The sequence below is a fragment of the Osmerus mordax genome, chromosome 6 (assembly GCF_038355195.1).
Source record: "Osmerus mordax isolate fOsmMor3 chromosome 6, fOsmMor3.pri, whole genome shotgun sequence".
NCBI classification, from domain to species: domain Eukaryota; kingdom Metazoa; phylum Chordata; class Actinopteri; order Osmeriformes; family Osmeridae; genus Osmerus; species Osmerus mordax.
Genome location: NC_090055.1, coordinates 5,919,568 through 5,933,648, shown reverse-complemented (window position 1 = coordinate 5,933,648; position 14,081 = coordinate 5,919,568). Strand labels below are relative to the sequence as shown.

The 14,081-nt window shown below is 40.2% G+C and overlaps 1 protein-coding gene across 4 annotated transcripts; it reads left to right on the top strand.

Annotated features, from left to right (window-relative positions):
* The first annotated feature begins 168 nt into the window (after positions 1-168).
* On the top strand, positions 169-13,662 carry etv1 (ETS variant transcription factor 1). 4 transcript variants are annotated; one of them, XM_067237852.1, is made up of 13 exons: positions 169-255; positions 583-703; positions 961-1,051; positions 1,332-1,379; positions 5,355-5,408; positions 8,375-8,504; positions 9,097-9,291; positions 9,588-9,835; positions 11,261-11,329; positions 11,479-11,547; positions 11,686-11,855; positions 13,182-13,283; positions 13,401-13,662. In XM_067237852.1, the coding sequence occupies exons 2-13, from the start codon at positions 659-661 to the stop codon at positions 13,620-13,622; spliced, it is 1,443 nt and encodes a 480-aa protein (XP_067093953.1). In that variant the 5' UTR covers positions 169-255; positions 583-658; the 3' UTR covers positions 13,623-13,662. The 4 variants fall into 4 exon arrangements, with proteins under 4 accessions (XP_067093953.1, XP_067093954.1, XP_067093955.1 ...); XM_067237853.1 differs by lacking the exons at positions 169-255; positions 583-703; positions 961-1,051; positions 1,332-1,379 and adding an exon at positions 2,117-2,177; XM_067237854.1 differs by lacking the exons at positions 169-255; positions 583-703; positions 961-1,051; positions 1,332-1,379; positions 5,355-5,408 and adding an exon at positions 2,117-2,177.
* Positions 13,663-14,081: the final 419 nt, after the last annotated feature.

Below are 14,081 nucleotides of genomic sequence, written 5' to 3'. Positions count from 1 at the left end.
CTTCTGAAGTTTAAAAACGCATCTACGACAAATGTGAATGATTGAAATCGGATCCAGTTAAACACATTGACAACCAATAGGAGAGGGAGCGCTTTCTGTTTCCATGGGAGGCCCTGGGAGGCGATGCCAATGCGCGCCAAAGCGACACCGACCTAGTGAGCGGCGAGAGCGCAAGCATCAGACGGGAAGCTCAGGAACAGACTCGCCTTTCTTTCAAGACACTCTCATTGACGAATGTCGTGCGTAGCTTGTTAGGTAGGTAAATTCTTTCTAGATTAGTTTCCCATTTTGTAAGATCAAAGCATTAATATGTAATTTGGTAACACTGTTTTCCGGTTATATTGCTGCTGTTTTGTTTATCGCCACAGTTGCACAGAGATATTAGAAGTGGGAAATTCGGCGCAACATACAACCAATCTTAAAACAAAGCTTTACTTAGTGTAGTTTTACATAATGTAACCTGTCATAGTATGACTATGTAAGTAATTGCACATGTAGTTTATAACCAGAAGACTATTGGGTTGATAATCCTGTCAAGTTCATGATCGTTAAACAGTTTTCTCCTCTTTTCCATCTCTTTAGGGCTGACCGGACAGCAGGCTCAGTGGAAAGCTCTTGGTGACGACTCATCTTGTTACTAAAGCACTACAATTACAGAATGGAGCGATTTAACGACCAACAAGTGCCTTATATTAATTCTAATGTGAGTAAGTTTAACCATATACTTGCTGATATTTTGCAGTGTGTCAAAATGGGTTACAGATATGTTGTTTATGTATTTATTTGACTTTATCAAACCGAAAATGCACATATTTGAGATTTGAAAGTACTTCACAACAGATTAGATTTGTAAGTGGGGCAGGTTTGTGACTGAACATCGCCTATTGCTTTCTCAGCTGTTTCGGTGTCCAACACAACATCACTCCAGTGGGAAAAATTGATCTGTTGCATCCCTTTTAGAAACCACAAGGGAAAAAGGCATGCAACGAGAGACCAGCAAATGACAGAAAAAGGAAATTCATTAACTCTGACCTGGCCCTGGACACTGAAGGTAGGCAGAGAGAACAGAAAAAAAGTTAATTTCACGGCTTCTAAACATTTCGCAAAATTCAATTTGTTTGTTGCCACCTGAACAAAAACTCTCAATTACAACACACTTGTCTGAAGATTCGGACTTGCTTCTGGTAGTGATTATGACCTAATTTGAGTTGTTGCTACATATGCGTCACTAAACTAAACTAACCATCAAATTGTTCTGTGAATCTTTCATAATGAAGGCTGTTGACTCAGTGAATACATTTTTTGTCATGTCCTTTGTTTTATTCTTCTAGAACTCTTTCAGGACCTCAGTCAATTGCAGGAGACCTGGCTGGCAGAGGGTGAGTGTATTTTCTTCATAAGCTGTGTCTTTCACTTTTGTTAAAGTACAGAGAGGAGATATAGAGGAAAAATCTTAACTCAAGCTACATGCCTAGCTTTGCAGTCCAATTAAAGCTTGTGTGGAAGAGGCACCTTGTGTGTCATGCATACATTAGAGACTGTGATGAATTGGGTCTTGAGGGATACTGAGGAGGCTCTACCCGAAGTGTCATCACAAATTACCAGGAGAAAGCACTCTGACGCTCACTGTGTCTTCTGCTTTTGGCGAGAGCTAACGCATGCAAGACACAGCCACCAACTACCAGTGCTGTTCCACCACCTATTTCCATGTTCCCCCCTTTACCTCTCTTGGTCTCTCTCTCTCTCACACCCTCTCTCACCCTCTCTCTCTCTCTCTCTCTCTCTCTCTCTCTCTCTCTCTCTCTCTCTCTCTCTCTCTCTCTCTCTCTCTCTCTCACACACACACACACACTCCCACTCTGTCATACACTTTCACTCTTTCTCGTTTCTACTCAGCACATCACACCAAAGCTCATCCTCCTGTGTACAGTTGTAGTATAAGTCTTCATTCATTTATTCTTTTCACGTGAGGAGGAAAAGGAACGGATTTACATTTTTCTCATGCTCTCCAAAAGATCTCCTTGATCTGTTTTTGTCTATTTTCTCTGAGCTTTCATTCATTTATTTTTCTTTCTCTGATGGCAATACTTGCTCTTTTTGGTCTAACTCAGAAGTGATGCTTCAGGATTTAAGTGCAAGTGTCTTTTTTCCACCCTGTCTACAACATCGAAGTTTTGGTCAGTAATCATTATTGATATGTGTTGTTTGTTCTGTCAGTAAGTTTCGTAGAATGCATGCCTACTATGTTGCTTCAAGCTTCATACAGGTATGTAGATTGCTATTTGTTAAACTAGATTTAGTTACATATTGTAGACATCCTATGAAGGTCTTTCCTGGGATACATGGGATGCTTTTATCACTTGCAATGCTTATTGAGTGCACTTGACTAAGACTCCCTAACCCTAACCCTATGTGTTATTGAAAAGACACATTCACATGGTAGTACCTTATAGTATGACTAGGTACTGTATAATAAGATAGACAACATAACAGCAATGGTATATAGAAAACTAAATTGTTGAGTTGATGTGAATCAGAATGGGAAATGAAAAACTAAGCTGTTTTAGAATTACTTGTCTTCATACTGACAGGGTAATCATATTGACACCAGGTGCTATGTAATCCACAAGATAATACTGCACATTCTGATTTTTTTTTATCAACTTAACTACTATTTGCACTACAGAAATATTGTATTTTACTGTATGATTGAAGAATACGTTTTTGTTTTGAATTAATACTTTTTTGGGGTCTGATTTTGAGGAACATAGTAGTTGAGGATATGCCTGTATATGAAAATAAGTATTTTATTTTATAATTTCATCATAATACCCTTTGCTAGCCTTTTCAACAGTTTGTGACTATTCTGTACAACTTTGGCATTCATTTTTATCTGAAGTGATAAGGCAGTGATAGAAAGAGGTTTCTTTAGCAACTACATTTTTAGGGGGAAGGTTATCTAAAGGTATCTTCTAGTAAGGTAGAAAATATTACTCAATTCCTGCATATGAAAGGAGACTTAATAATTTATGAGATTCATCTATTCTTCAACATGTTTGAAAACGCTTGCAATATAATTTAGGTTTAAAAAAAGAAGAAAACTATGCTTTGAAACAGATATTGAAATACTTTACCATCTATTTCCACCAGTTACAAGTTACAAGGCTTATACCGCAGGGCTTGTACAGGAATGAGACATGATTTTAATATTTTATCGTTTAGGTGGAAAAAGAGGTCTTGGTCAATGATAAAGATATTACTGTTAGAATTACAGGTCTGTCTGTCATGGATCAATGTGATGTATGTTTCAAGATTGTAGATTTGATACATTACTTCCTGTCCATTAAGATAAAAAGGAATATATACCTATTTCAATGATGTATTAGTTCAGGTAATTGGAAATAAAAAGAAGAATCTTGTGAGACAGACTAAATTTCTAATGTCATAGACCATTAGATGAAAGGGTGTTTAACATGATTGGCAACTTTGGCAAGCTCTTGCTAATTTTAGGGAAATGTTTTTACAACTGTGAAAAAGTTGTTGCGTTGTATATACATCATTCTATTGTAAGTTATTTACAACACGACTGAAACCTTTATTGCAACAGTTTGTTAATTCAAGTCCTGTTTGTTTTAACCAACCCCATCAGACACAGACCACTTTCACTCTGGATACAGGAGGCTTGTGAATCGTACAAGTCTCTGATGGGTTTTTTCACCGCTTACACATAAAGGGTGTGCCATTTCTGGTCTGGCCTTTGTGTTTGGGGCCTTACTGTTTTTCTTTTCTATGTCTCTTTTTTCCCCTCACTCCACCTCTTTTTTTGTGAATGGCGGCATAGTTCCAGTTCTCCTGCTCTCCCCAGGAGTTGTTGCAGGGATCAGCTGGCCCATTCACAGACTGAGGCCAATGACTCATACATCCTGCAGCTCCTTCTGGCTGCAGACGCTCTTTCTCCCCTTTCTGCCTTGTCCTGCTCTCGCTCCCCCTCTCTCTCTGTCATGGTCTAACACAGTCAAACACGTTCTTGGAAAACAAAGCTTTTTAAAAGAGTGATTAGGCCACTATTGGGTAAATGTTATGCTTTTTTGAATACAGCAGGAAATTGGATTTAGCTATGTATGATGTATGAAGGTGTGGCATTAATTCACATTTGTATTGTATACACTCTGATTGGTACTGTTTTTCATAACGGACAGATGGATTAAGAGTAGTTTACATTCTCTAAAAAAGTCAGTTGGCTGATACACAGGATTTTGTAGTTAATTTTCCAGGTTTATAATGTGTATGCTCTCTCAGTTAAATTCATTGTCAAAGAAATTTAAGGTCTGAATTAGAAACACTTTGTGCCCTTTCAGTATTATGACCAGGGTACTAACTTGAAGTTTCCTTCGATCTGTTGTATGTACAATTAAATTACTATTGGCACGATTAGTTCTCCCAAGCCAAATTGTTTCATTTTGTAAATCTCTTCCATGTATTTTTCTCTCTCTCTCAAATCAACTTTTAGAGTGTATGTAACAGACTTTACAGTCTGTTTACATTGTACACACAAATGAGCAATTTAGCTGGATTTTATGTTTGTTTTGTTCTTCTATTCACACCATAAAAACAAACATAAAGATTATCTGAGAAGTGAAAATATGGGAAAAGGGAGTTTGATGTTGAGATTAAAAGACGTGTCTCAACATGAAACTGAGTGGGTGATAATGAGGATCCACCTCTTTCTGCACAAAAATAGACGTGCTAATGACACATTTAAATCTCATATTGCTTTTTGCCTCAGTTTGCCAAAGTAGAACTTGAGGGACATGAGAACTGTCTCAGAGTGTAAATATGTGTGATGTAAATATGTACATGCCTAATTGGGCCTTGTGCAGATGACTAGGAGACTTCATTATCTTAGCATTAGCCTGAAAGCAGGGGAGTGTGAATGTTAGGTGAAACACACTCGCATTTGGAACAGACCTAACTCGGCAGGTACAGGTGGATTCACCAGTGGGGAAGAACTCAATTAGATACTGTTAACAATGGGTGTTTGGCTATACTGGTGTTGAGAAAGTCCTGGTGCTACTGTGCTGCACAGCCTAATCAATGGACAAGGCAAATTTATAACATCAATTAAAGAGCAATGTTTTTTATTTATCTTTCCCTTCCTCTCAGTGATATATTAAAATGTTTTAACTCTGCGCCAAATTAATATATGTACTTTGGTTATTATATAGAAGCTTCTGAGTTTATATTTTTGGTTTATAACAAGTGAAGCAAATATTAGCTGCAAATCCTTTTCTGAAGTATCCATTGCAATAAATGTTAATTAATGTTATATTTTCCCTCTCCTTTTCTCTTTCAAGCCCAAGTTCCCGACAATGACGAGCAGTTCGTCCCAGACTTCCAGACTGAAAACTGTGAGTATGCTTTTTTGTGTGCTCCTTCTTTTGTGTCTACGGGTGTGCGTGTTTTTGCACTTGATTATCTGAGTGTTTATCCTCTGTGTGAGCGCATGTGGGGTGTTTTTTTCCGTGTCTCTCAGTACCCTCACCTTTGCTCTCACACATGCTCTCTGGAGAGCTTGTGTCGCGGGTAAGGAAACAGGTGTGGAGGAGAGGGAGGAGGTAGCTACTGCACTGTGATATTGTAACACTGTGAGGAAGAAATATTAATATTGTTGTTAATTTGCGACTCATTTTCTTTCCAACATCACAGATTTGATGCCACACTTAGCTTTTTTTTTAAATTATTTCTAATGCAATTTTATCAAAGACAGTTGTATTTCAAACCTTCATTACCTTTTTCTGTTGCATACTCCCCCCCCCTCCCCAAATTGATCTGGAGAAACAATGAAAAACAAACTGATACACTGGGATACAAAGACAGTGGTAGAAAGAAATCAGAAGTACTGTCTAGTACTACCTATGGTCTAAGGGGAGATGTTTGACATACAGTAAAACGTAGAACCCAAAATTTGTTGAGTCCTCTGTTTGAATCAGAGGTCTCCGAAACTGTCCCCATGTCCTTCAGAGCATGCAGGGTCTGTTCCCATTGTAGTAGGAGACTGCTGACCATCTGAAACGTCCTGTTGGCATGCTGAAGCAGACTGAAGAGGTACAAACAGATGGTGGGAGGGCAAGGGCACTGTGGTTGGGCTCTTGAGCAGGCAACTCAGCCTGCCACACTCCTATGTGTGTTTCACTACAAGGGAGAGATAGAGAAAAGAGGGAGAGTAGGTAGTAAAAACAAACAATGGGAGGAAAGGTATATCAAATGTATCTTATTGTATAATGTTGAGGTAGCGCTAGTGAAGATTTAGAAAATAGGACATTGCTGAATACAACAGCATGTAATTTCTTTTCTTTTTTTCACGCTTAATTTTTTATGGGATGTACTGGTTGGGGGAGGTACCAAAAGACAAATCCCAGTCTTGTATTTGACAACCATATTCTTTGATGTCATGGTGAGGTCTTTGTCACAAACTTTGTAGCATAACTTAGCAGGGCATGAAGCAGTCAAGGAAGTGTAAAATGAGACCACATGTAACTGCTAGATAAGAACTACAAGCATTTAACAGCAATGGCACCTACAGTAGGTGAAAATTGGTAGGTTTTTATCTGCCGCCAAGTAACTAGCAGATTTATAAAATCACCGGAGCTTGATCTGCCAATAGACTTAGGAAACCAAAACACTCAGTTGTTCCCATCAAGAGTTTTGTTGTAGACCATACCATCACATACAAAGTAATTGTTTTAATATGAACCTTTAAAAATGTATTTGCTAGTATTTATATTTATTGACAAGCGACATTTCAATTGGACATTTTTCCAGCAATTTTTGTAAATACTTACTCTTTAAAATAGTCATAGGTTAATCAATATGTAGATAATCACTGCAATTTTCTGTGATGGACATGACATTCTGAACTAAAGAGGAAGTATCTGCTGTAGTTACTGCAATTCCTTTTCTATTGATTTATGTACCATGGTACCCCATTGACAAATCTATTTGACATTTCTATATCTATTTGTACTATGCCAAAGGAAAAGAAGCATTTTAGTTCACGAACAGTATATGAAGTGTTGTATGCATTACTGTTCATCATGATTTATTGATAAACAGAATATAATTTAATTTGACGCAGAGATGCATCAAACAACAAATGAAACTCTGCTTGCTCTTCTAAAGCAAAAAATATTTCCAATATGCCAGATAGAATGAGCCAGAACAAGATCATATTAAAGATTTCTTTATTTACCCTGAATCTGCTTAGGCTGCAGCCTAGAACAGTTGACACTGTTCTCTCTAGACAAAGGTCTCCCCTCAGGAAGTGTCTCTTTGACCTACGATCGATGACCCAGAAAGGTCAGGCCCCAGCGAGGGCCACCAACAACCCCTGTGTTTTGTCACCATGTGCCCGTGTGGCTTTCCCTGGAGACCAGGGCATCCGATGGGGCGTTGGCAGATCGAACCTCCAACACACAGAGAGACTGTCACGCAGGGCAGCTGTCAGTCAGATACTAGAAAACGCTAAACATCTCTCATTTTGGTGTGTAGTCTTACAATACTTCCTCTAAGAGCTGTGGGACTGGATTAGGTCATTGTCTCATCTCAAGGAAAATAAACAGTGACTATCTACCAACACAAGTTTAAGGATGTTGTTCATAATCTATGAATAATCAGAAAAGTCTCATTTAGTATATCTTCACAAAACACTTTGGGTTTTACACCCCCACCTTTGTCTGCATGTGGGTGCGCGTGCTTGTCTATTTGCGGTGAGACAGTAACTTTCAGCAAACCCAGAGTTGACTTAATCCTGACTGACTGTCAGCCTGGCCAATTGAATTAGCGTTGATCATGACTCAAGATGATGGGAGGTTAATCAGGACTGATTTGGTACTTAACAGCCTCTTAGAAGCACAGGGACTGTGAGCAAAGGTAAAGTGAGAGACCTGAGATCAATGAATCTTGTTGTTGTTGTCTGGCAAGTATTGACAGGTAGCTGAACAGATAAGGATTTAGTAGACCCCACCCCTGCAGCGCAGAGCTTGTCATATTTCAGGAAGCGATTCCCATTGTGAAGCAAGATACAAATGAGATTTGAAGTGAGTTGTTACATTGAGTGATGACTGAGACAGTTATTTCCCTATTTTTAGAAATCCTTTGTGGAGAAAGATGTGCTTTTTACATTTTGCCTCTTGTTTAAGAAAGAAATGTTCGTTTTGCGTCTTCAGAACGGAATCGTTTTTTTCCCAGGTGTGACTGCACTTAGACATGTACGAACATTTAATATTGCATTGCTATGTTTGAATGAATCACCATCAAGCTACACAAATGACAGCTCACACGTTCTGCTCTCAATTTCTCCTCCCTTTATCTACAGTGGCGTTCCACGGACTGCAGCTGAAGATCAAGAAAGAACCCCACAGCCCATGCTCAGAGCTGGGCTCCAACTGTAGCCAGGATAGGCCCTTCAAACTCCAATATGGAGAGAAGTGCCTGTACAATATCAGGTGTGTAGTACGGCATGGTAAACGTCTCAAAACACTTACTGATGCTCAATCTAGTTTTCAATGGAAAAATGTCTTGGTTGCATTTTTTTCCACCGTGAAGTCTAATCAAAGGACTACACCTAAAATAGCACCAGGTGCTCTACTAAATGTCTTAAAAGGTACCTCTCTGACATGGAAAACAGTTTTCATAAACTATACCCTCTTGACAGCAAGTACAGAAATAATGAAAGACGTTTTAGAATAAAACTAATTACACCAATGGGTTTCCTAGATACGTATAGTATGCTTTTTAAATAACCTATTGAAAATAGCTTGAAAACCAGTCCCTAGTTCAACATGCAGAAGGGTTATTACCACTTCTACCACATGCAGATGCATGAAGGGAAAAGCAATGAGTAAGATTTTTAAGTTATCCTAAGCTTTCAGTGAAACAAACACCACATAGAGAGCCAGAGAAAATATACTTTAATAAAGATTAAAATAGAACAAAATAAAATAATCAATCATAAACACTACAATGGCCTCCATCTTACATATTTTATACAAACATTTGATGGCTAGACGTGACCGACTGGATCTCTTCCCAACCCAGTGCCTACGAGCAGAAGCAGCCAACAGGAATGAAGCCCTCCAGCCCAGCCACCCCCCCCTGCAGCACCTCCGTGTCCCCACTTCACCATGGTTCCCCCACAGCGGCCCCCACCCCTACACCCAAACCTGACAGGACATACCCCCACCTACAGCCCTCCCAGACCCTCCCTGACAGCACCTACACTATGGACCACAGGTACTCCCAACTGAACAGTTTAGTACAGTGTAAGAAAGTGAAGGGTATTGTGTTAGTTAGTGCAGTCTAGTTAGTGTAGTGTAAAGTGATGTATTGTAGTGTTGTGTACTAGATATAGAACAGTATATTAAAGCATTTTATAGTATAGTTTAGTATACAATAGCATAGTATATTTTACATATTGCATAGTATAGTACAAGAGAGTGTAGTGTAAAGAGCTAGTATTTACTGTAATGAATTATATCTTAAAAACCCAACAATGGAATTTCCCATCTTTTGCTTTGTGTTTTCTTCAGATTTCGGCGCCAATTGTCGGAGCCATGCCACTCTTTCCCCTCCCCGGCATCGATGTCACGGGACAGCAGACCCATGTACCACAGACAGATGTCAGAGCCTAACATCCCATTCCCCCCTCAAGGATTCAAGCAGGAGTATCCCGACCCCCTTTATGAGCACCCCACCATGGTTGGTGCCCCTGTCCCGCCAACGTACCCCTCCTCCATGATGATCAAACAGGAGCCTAGAGATTTCACCTATGATTCAGGTCAGGGTTCACTTTTCTTTTCTGTGTGTAGTGTGTATGTGTGTTTCCTTAAACTCATTTTATCGTCAAAAGTACCAAAGAGATCTATTGTGATATGTTATAGAGAGATAACATACCATAATAGATATATATCAAGAAACAATGTCAATTGGTATCATCCAATACCACATAATACTTCCAAACCTTCCTCTCTTCAGATTCAGAACATTTCCGTGTTAGGAATTGGGGGGTTGTCTATTGGATTAATCCATTATTAGTGCAGCAGTCTGGTTGGTTTGGTGTGTCTGTGTCTGGGTTCATTTCCTGTGGTGCTCTAATGGGGAAAGAGAGGGGCTGGTGGAGGCCAATGACCCCTGCTCTCTCTTACACATACTTTACACACACGCACACACACACACACACACACACACACACACACACACACACACACACACACACACACACACACACACACACACACACACACACACACACACACACACACACTAGCCCAGGAGCGTGGGTGTCTAATCTCCCCCCTGGGCCCCAAGGTCCTAAGGCCACTCCAGGGCATAAATGAACCTTTGCTGGACTGCTGTGTTCATTCACAACAGTAAGGAGAGATGTCTACCTGCCCCCTGTGGAGGTGATTTCAATAATAACTCTCCATAGCTTCCATTGGTCCAGATTACTCTCTGTAACATGACTCCTTTTCAGCAGCTCTCTCTGTTACTCAGACATCACTAATGCTGGACTACATGGCTAGACCAGTTCTATATCCCGGATTGACCATTTAGGTGAATTTATTAGCGGTCATGATGAAGCCTGTTTACTGGGACAGGCCTGCTACAGAGGATGGGAGGGGAACTGGTAATTTCATTAGTAGTAATTTCCTCTACAAGCCCATTACTTTGATGAAGTTCAGAGAATTGTTTACAGCCCCTAAATGAACAGGCATGGCCATTTTATTGAACATTCACTTTGTAGCTAGTTTTTCAGTTTAATGACAGCCAATGGCTGTAATGTTATAAGATGTTGTAACATTTGCTGTAAATAAAAGTTCAATTGGACAAAGCGGTAAAGCAAAGTCATAAATAGTGTATAGACAGTACATAAATTGATCTCATGTCATGCTGTATACTGGAAGTTTTAGTTTTAGTAATGCAAGTTGTTCCCAATGTGAGGCACATGCTATCTGCCTGTGAAACATATGTATAAAACACTAGTCTAATCCAGGAAAGTGAATAGGTATAGTCCTGTAGTGGTCTAAGAGGTTCTCCATGGCTGGGAGCAAGTGAGATGAGAAACATGCTATTTAATCAGGGCCATTGAGTGCAGTGAGTGAACAGCCCTGACTGCTATTAGATAACTGATACTGTTCCTAATGCTCCTTTAAGGACTTTTAACACTTACTCCATGGCCTCGCCTCTCTTTATATTTCTGCAGAAGTGCCTAGCTGCCATTCTGTCTACCTAAGGCAAGATGGCTATCTGGCTCACCCCAATAGGACTGAAGGTACTATTGATATATATTATTATTAGGTTAGATAAATATTTGAAGTTTCAAATGATATTTCTTGACTTAATTATTATTTAACTAAAAAAGAAATATATATATATGAATGATTTACTATATAATTTTGACTACGGTCTTGTCTATCTTAGGCTGTATGTTTGACAAAGTGGTTAGGCACTTCTACGATGATACTTGCGTGGTCCCCGAAAAGGTTGAAGGTGAGTGTACAGAAAGTACACATACAGACATGCACACACACACACACACGCTCACACACACACACACTCACACACAGTCACACACACTCACACACACACATAAACAGTGAGTCATTATCTCCCTTCTGCATAATATAGGTGACATCAAGCAAGAGTCCGGCCTTTACCGTGAGGGACCAACGTACCAGCGCAGAGGGTCACTTCAGCTCTGGCAGTTCCTGGTGGCTCTCTTGGATGACCCTTCCAACTCCCACTTCATCGCTTGGACTGGACGTGGCATGGAGTTCAAGCTAATTGAGCCAGAGGAGGTGAGAAATTGTTCTTAAATATGACAAGGGAACATTATCAAGCCATCGAATCTACTGTTTAAAAACAGTGTCAGCTGTTTGTTTTTTTAAGCATAAACAAAAAACTATCTGTGTGGAAGGATGGGCCCTAAGCAGTAAGTGTAGAGGTGACAGGACTCAACCTTGTTCCTTAGTTACCCTTCTGAAGAAAAAATTGTGCGTCATGTGAACTGAAATTCACATGCTTAAGGTCCAGAGAAAGAAATTATTTTTTTTAACTTTTCAACTTGACATTAAAAGATTTTGAGCCTTGTCTTTAGATCATAACAATGAAGTATATTTTTTTATAAAACATTAAGCAATTACTGGTTCAATTTTTAAAGTGAAACTTGAAAGAATAAATAAATTGACAATATAATCTGTGCACACATGTGATACAATTGCTTTTAAGTGTGTCACACACTGAAATTTAACTGGCTGTCGGTTGGTGAAGTGCTCCCTAATAAATATTTAAATCAACCTGTTTCAAAAAAATATAAGTGGTGTTGACGGTTGGGCCTTTTAAAATGAAAACAGGTTTTGGTGTGTGTACCCTTGCATCATACAGACAGCTCTAGTCAGTCAGAGCACCGAGGGAGAATGGGGGAGGACACGGGGGAGTCAGGGAGGGTGTGGGGTAATTGGCGCTGGTCCATACGGCCCAACGGTGCTCAGCAGGACAGACCAGCTGCAGCAAACAGGGGGGCCCATTCATGCCATCAGGTGACCAAACGTAGTGTATTTGGGGGTGTGTGAAGATGGCTGTAAATGTATTGCTTTGGCCCAGACAGGTGTAACATGAATAAGCAAAAGGGACCTGTGTGGAGAGTCAGCATCAGAGAAATATATAGAGAAAAAGGGAGCGAGAGGGAGAAATGTCAGGAGGGTGCGTCAAAGCAGAAGAGAGAGAGAGAGAGAGAGAGAGTGAGAAAGAGAGAGAGAGAGATGGGGGTATAGAGATGTGATAGGGGAGGGTGGTCTGGTAGACAGGTGCTATAACATCTGCTGCCTCCTCCACTGGGTGTGTGACGAGTTCCTAATGAACACATCCCTGATCATGGGTATGGAGTCTGGATGCACTCTTAATTGCTGTTCTTAGGAAATATGGATTAGTAAGCTTTGTTTAACATTTAGGCTACGTCATGGGAACTCTCACTAGGAAATTGTATAACAGTGTGTGTGTGTGTGTGTGCTCCTACAATAAAGGTGAATTGTGTGGTATTTACTATGGCATTCTAATTCTAGCATTAAATACCCAATTTTTTCTGTGTGCCTCTGCTTGTGTTTTCATGCATGTCTATTACCAAGGTGGCACGTCGATGGGGTATACAGAAAAATCGACCCGCTATGAACTACGACAAACTCAGCCGATCATTACGCTATTACTACGAGAAGGGAATCATGCAGAAGGTAAGCAGGCAGCTGCTTCAGGCAAAATGATACCCTCGACCCACCGTCGTTATAGTCAGGAACTGTCGCTATCCCAACTCATCCAAATCTAATCTTGTGGTGTGTCGGCTCTTTTAGGTGGCAGGGGAGAGATACGTGTACAAGTTTGTGTGCGACCCAGAGGCTTTGTTTTCCATGGCATTCCCCGACAATCAGCGACCTGTCCTTAAGACAGACATGGAGCGGCAGATCAACGAGGAGGACACAGTGCCACTGTCACACTTTGACGAGAGCATGGCCTACGTGCAGGAAGCGCCCTACTGCAACCCTCACCCCTACAGCGAGGGCTACGTTTATTAACGTCAGTTGATCCCCCAACCCAAACTGTACCCCAATAACAATTATTACCAGAGTGGAAAAAAACTCAAGTATACCCTTTTTCCCTTTTGACGTCCAAGTCTTACTGCAGGATGGAGAGTGCACTTTATGGACAGGGACTGACAATGTGTGAACCTGCGTGGGGCTAGTGTGGTTTGGTTATTTTTGGTTTGGTTATGTTTCTATTCCAGGTGAGGTTTTTTCCTGAGCATGCCACATTGTTATGAGACAGGACTCAAAGGCCAATGGTCATGTATGAACATGGTCATGTATGAACATGGTCAATGAAAGGAGAAAGTTTTTCTGACCCTCTCAACGCTTCCAATAATTTCTTTCAGCCTTATTTCTTTTATGTTGTTTTATGTTAATTGTCCTTATCACCATTGTGTACTTTCTTACTCATTTAAGTGAATAATACAATGTATTGTAATGACATGCTTT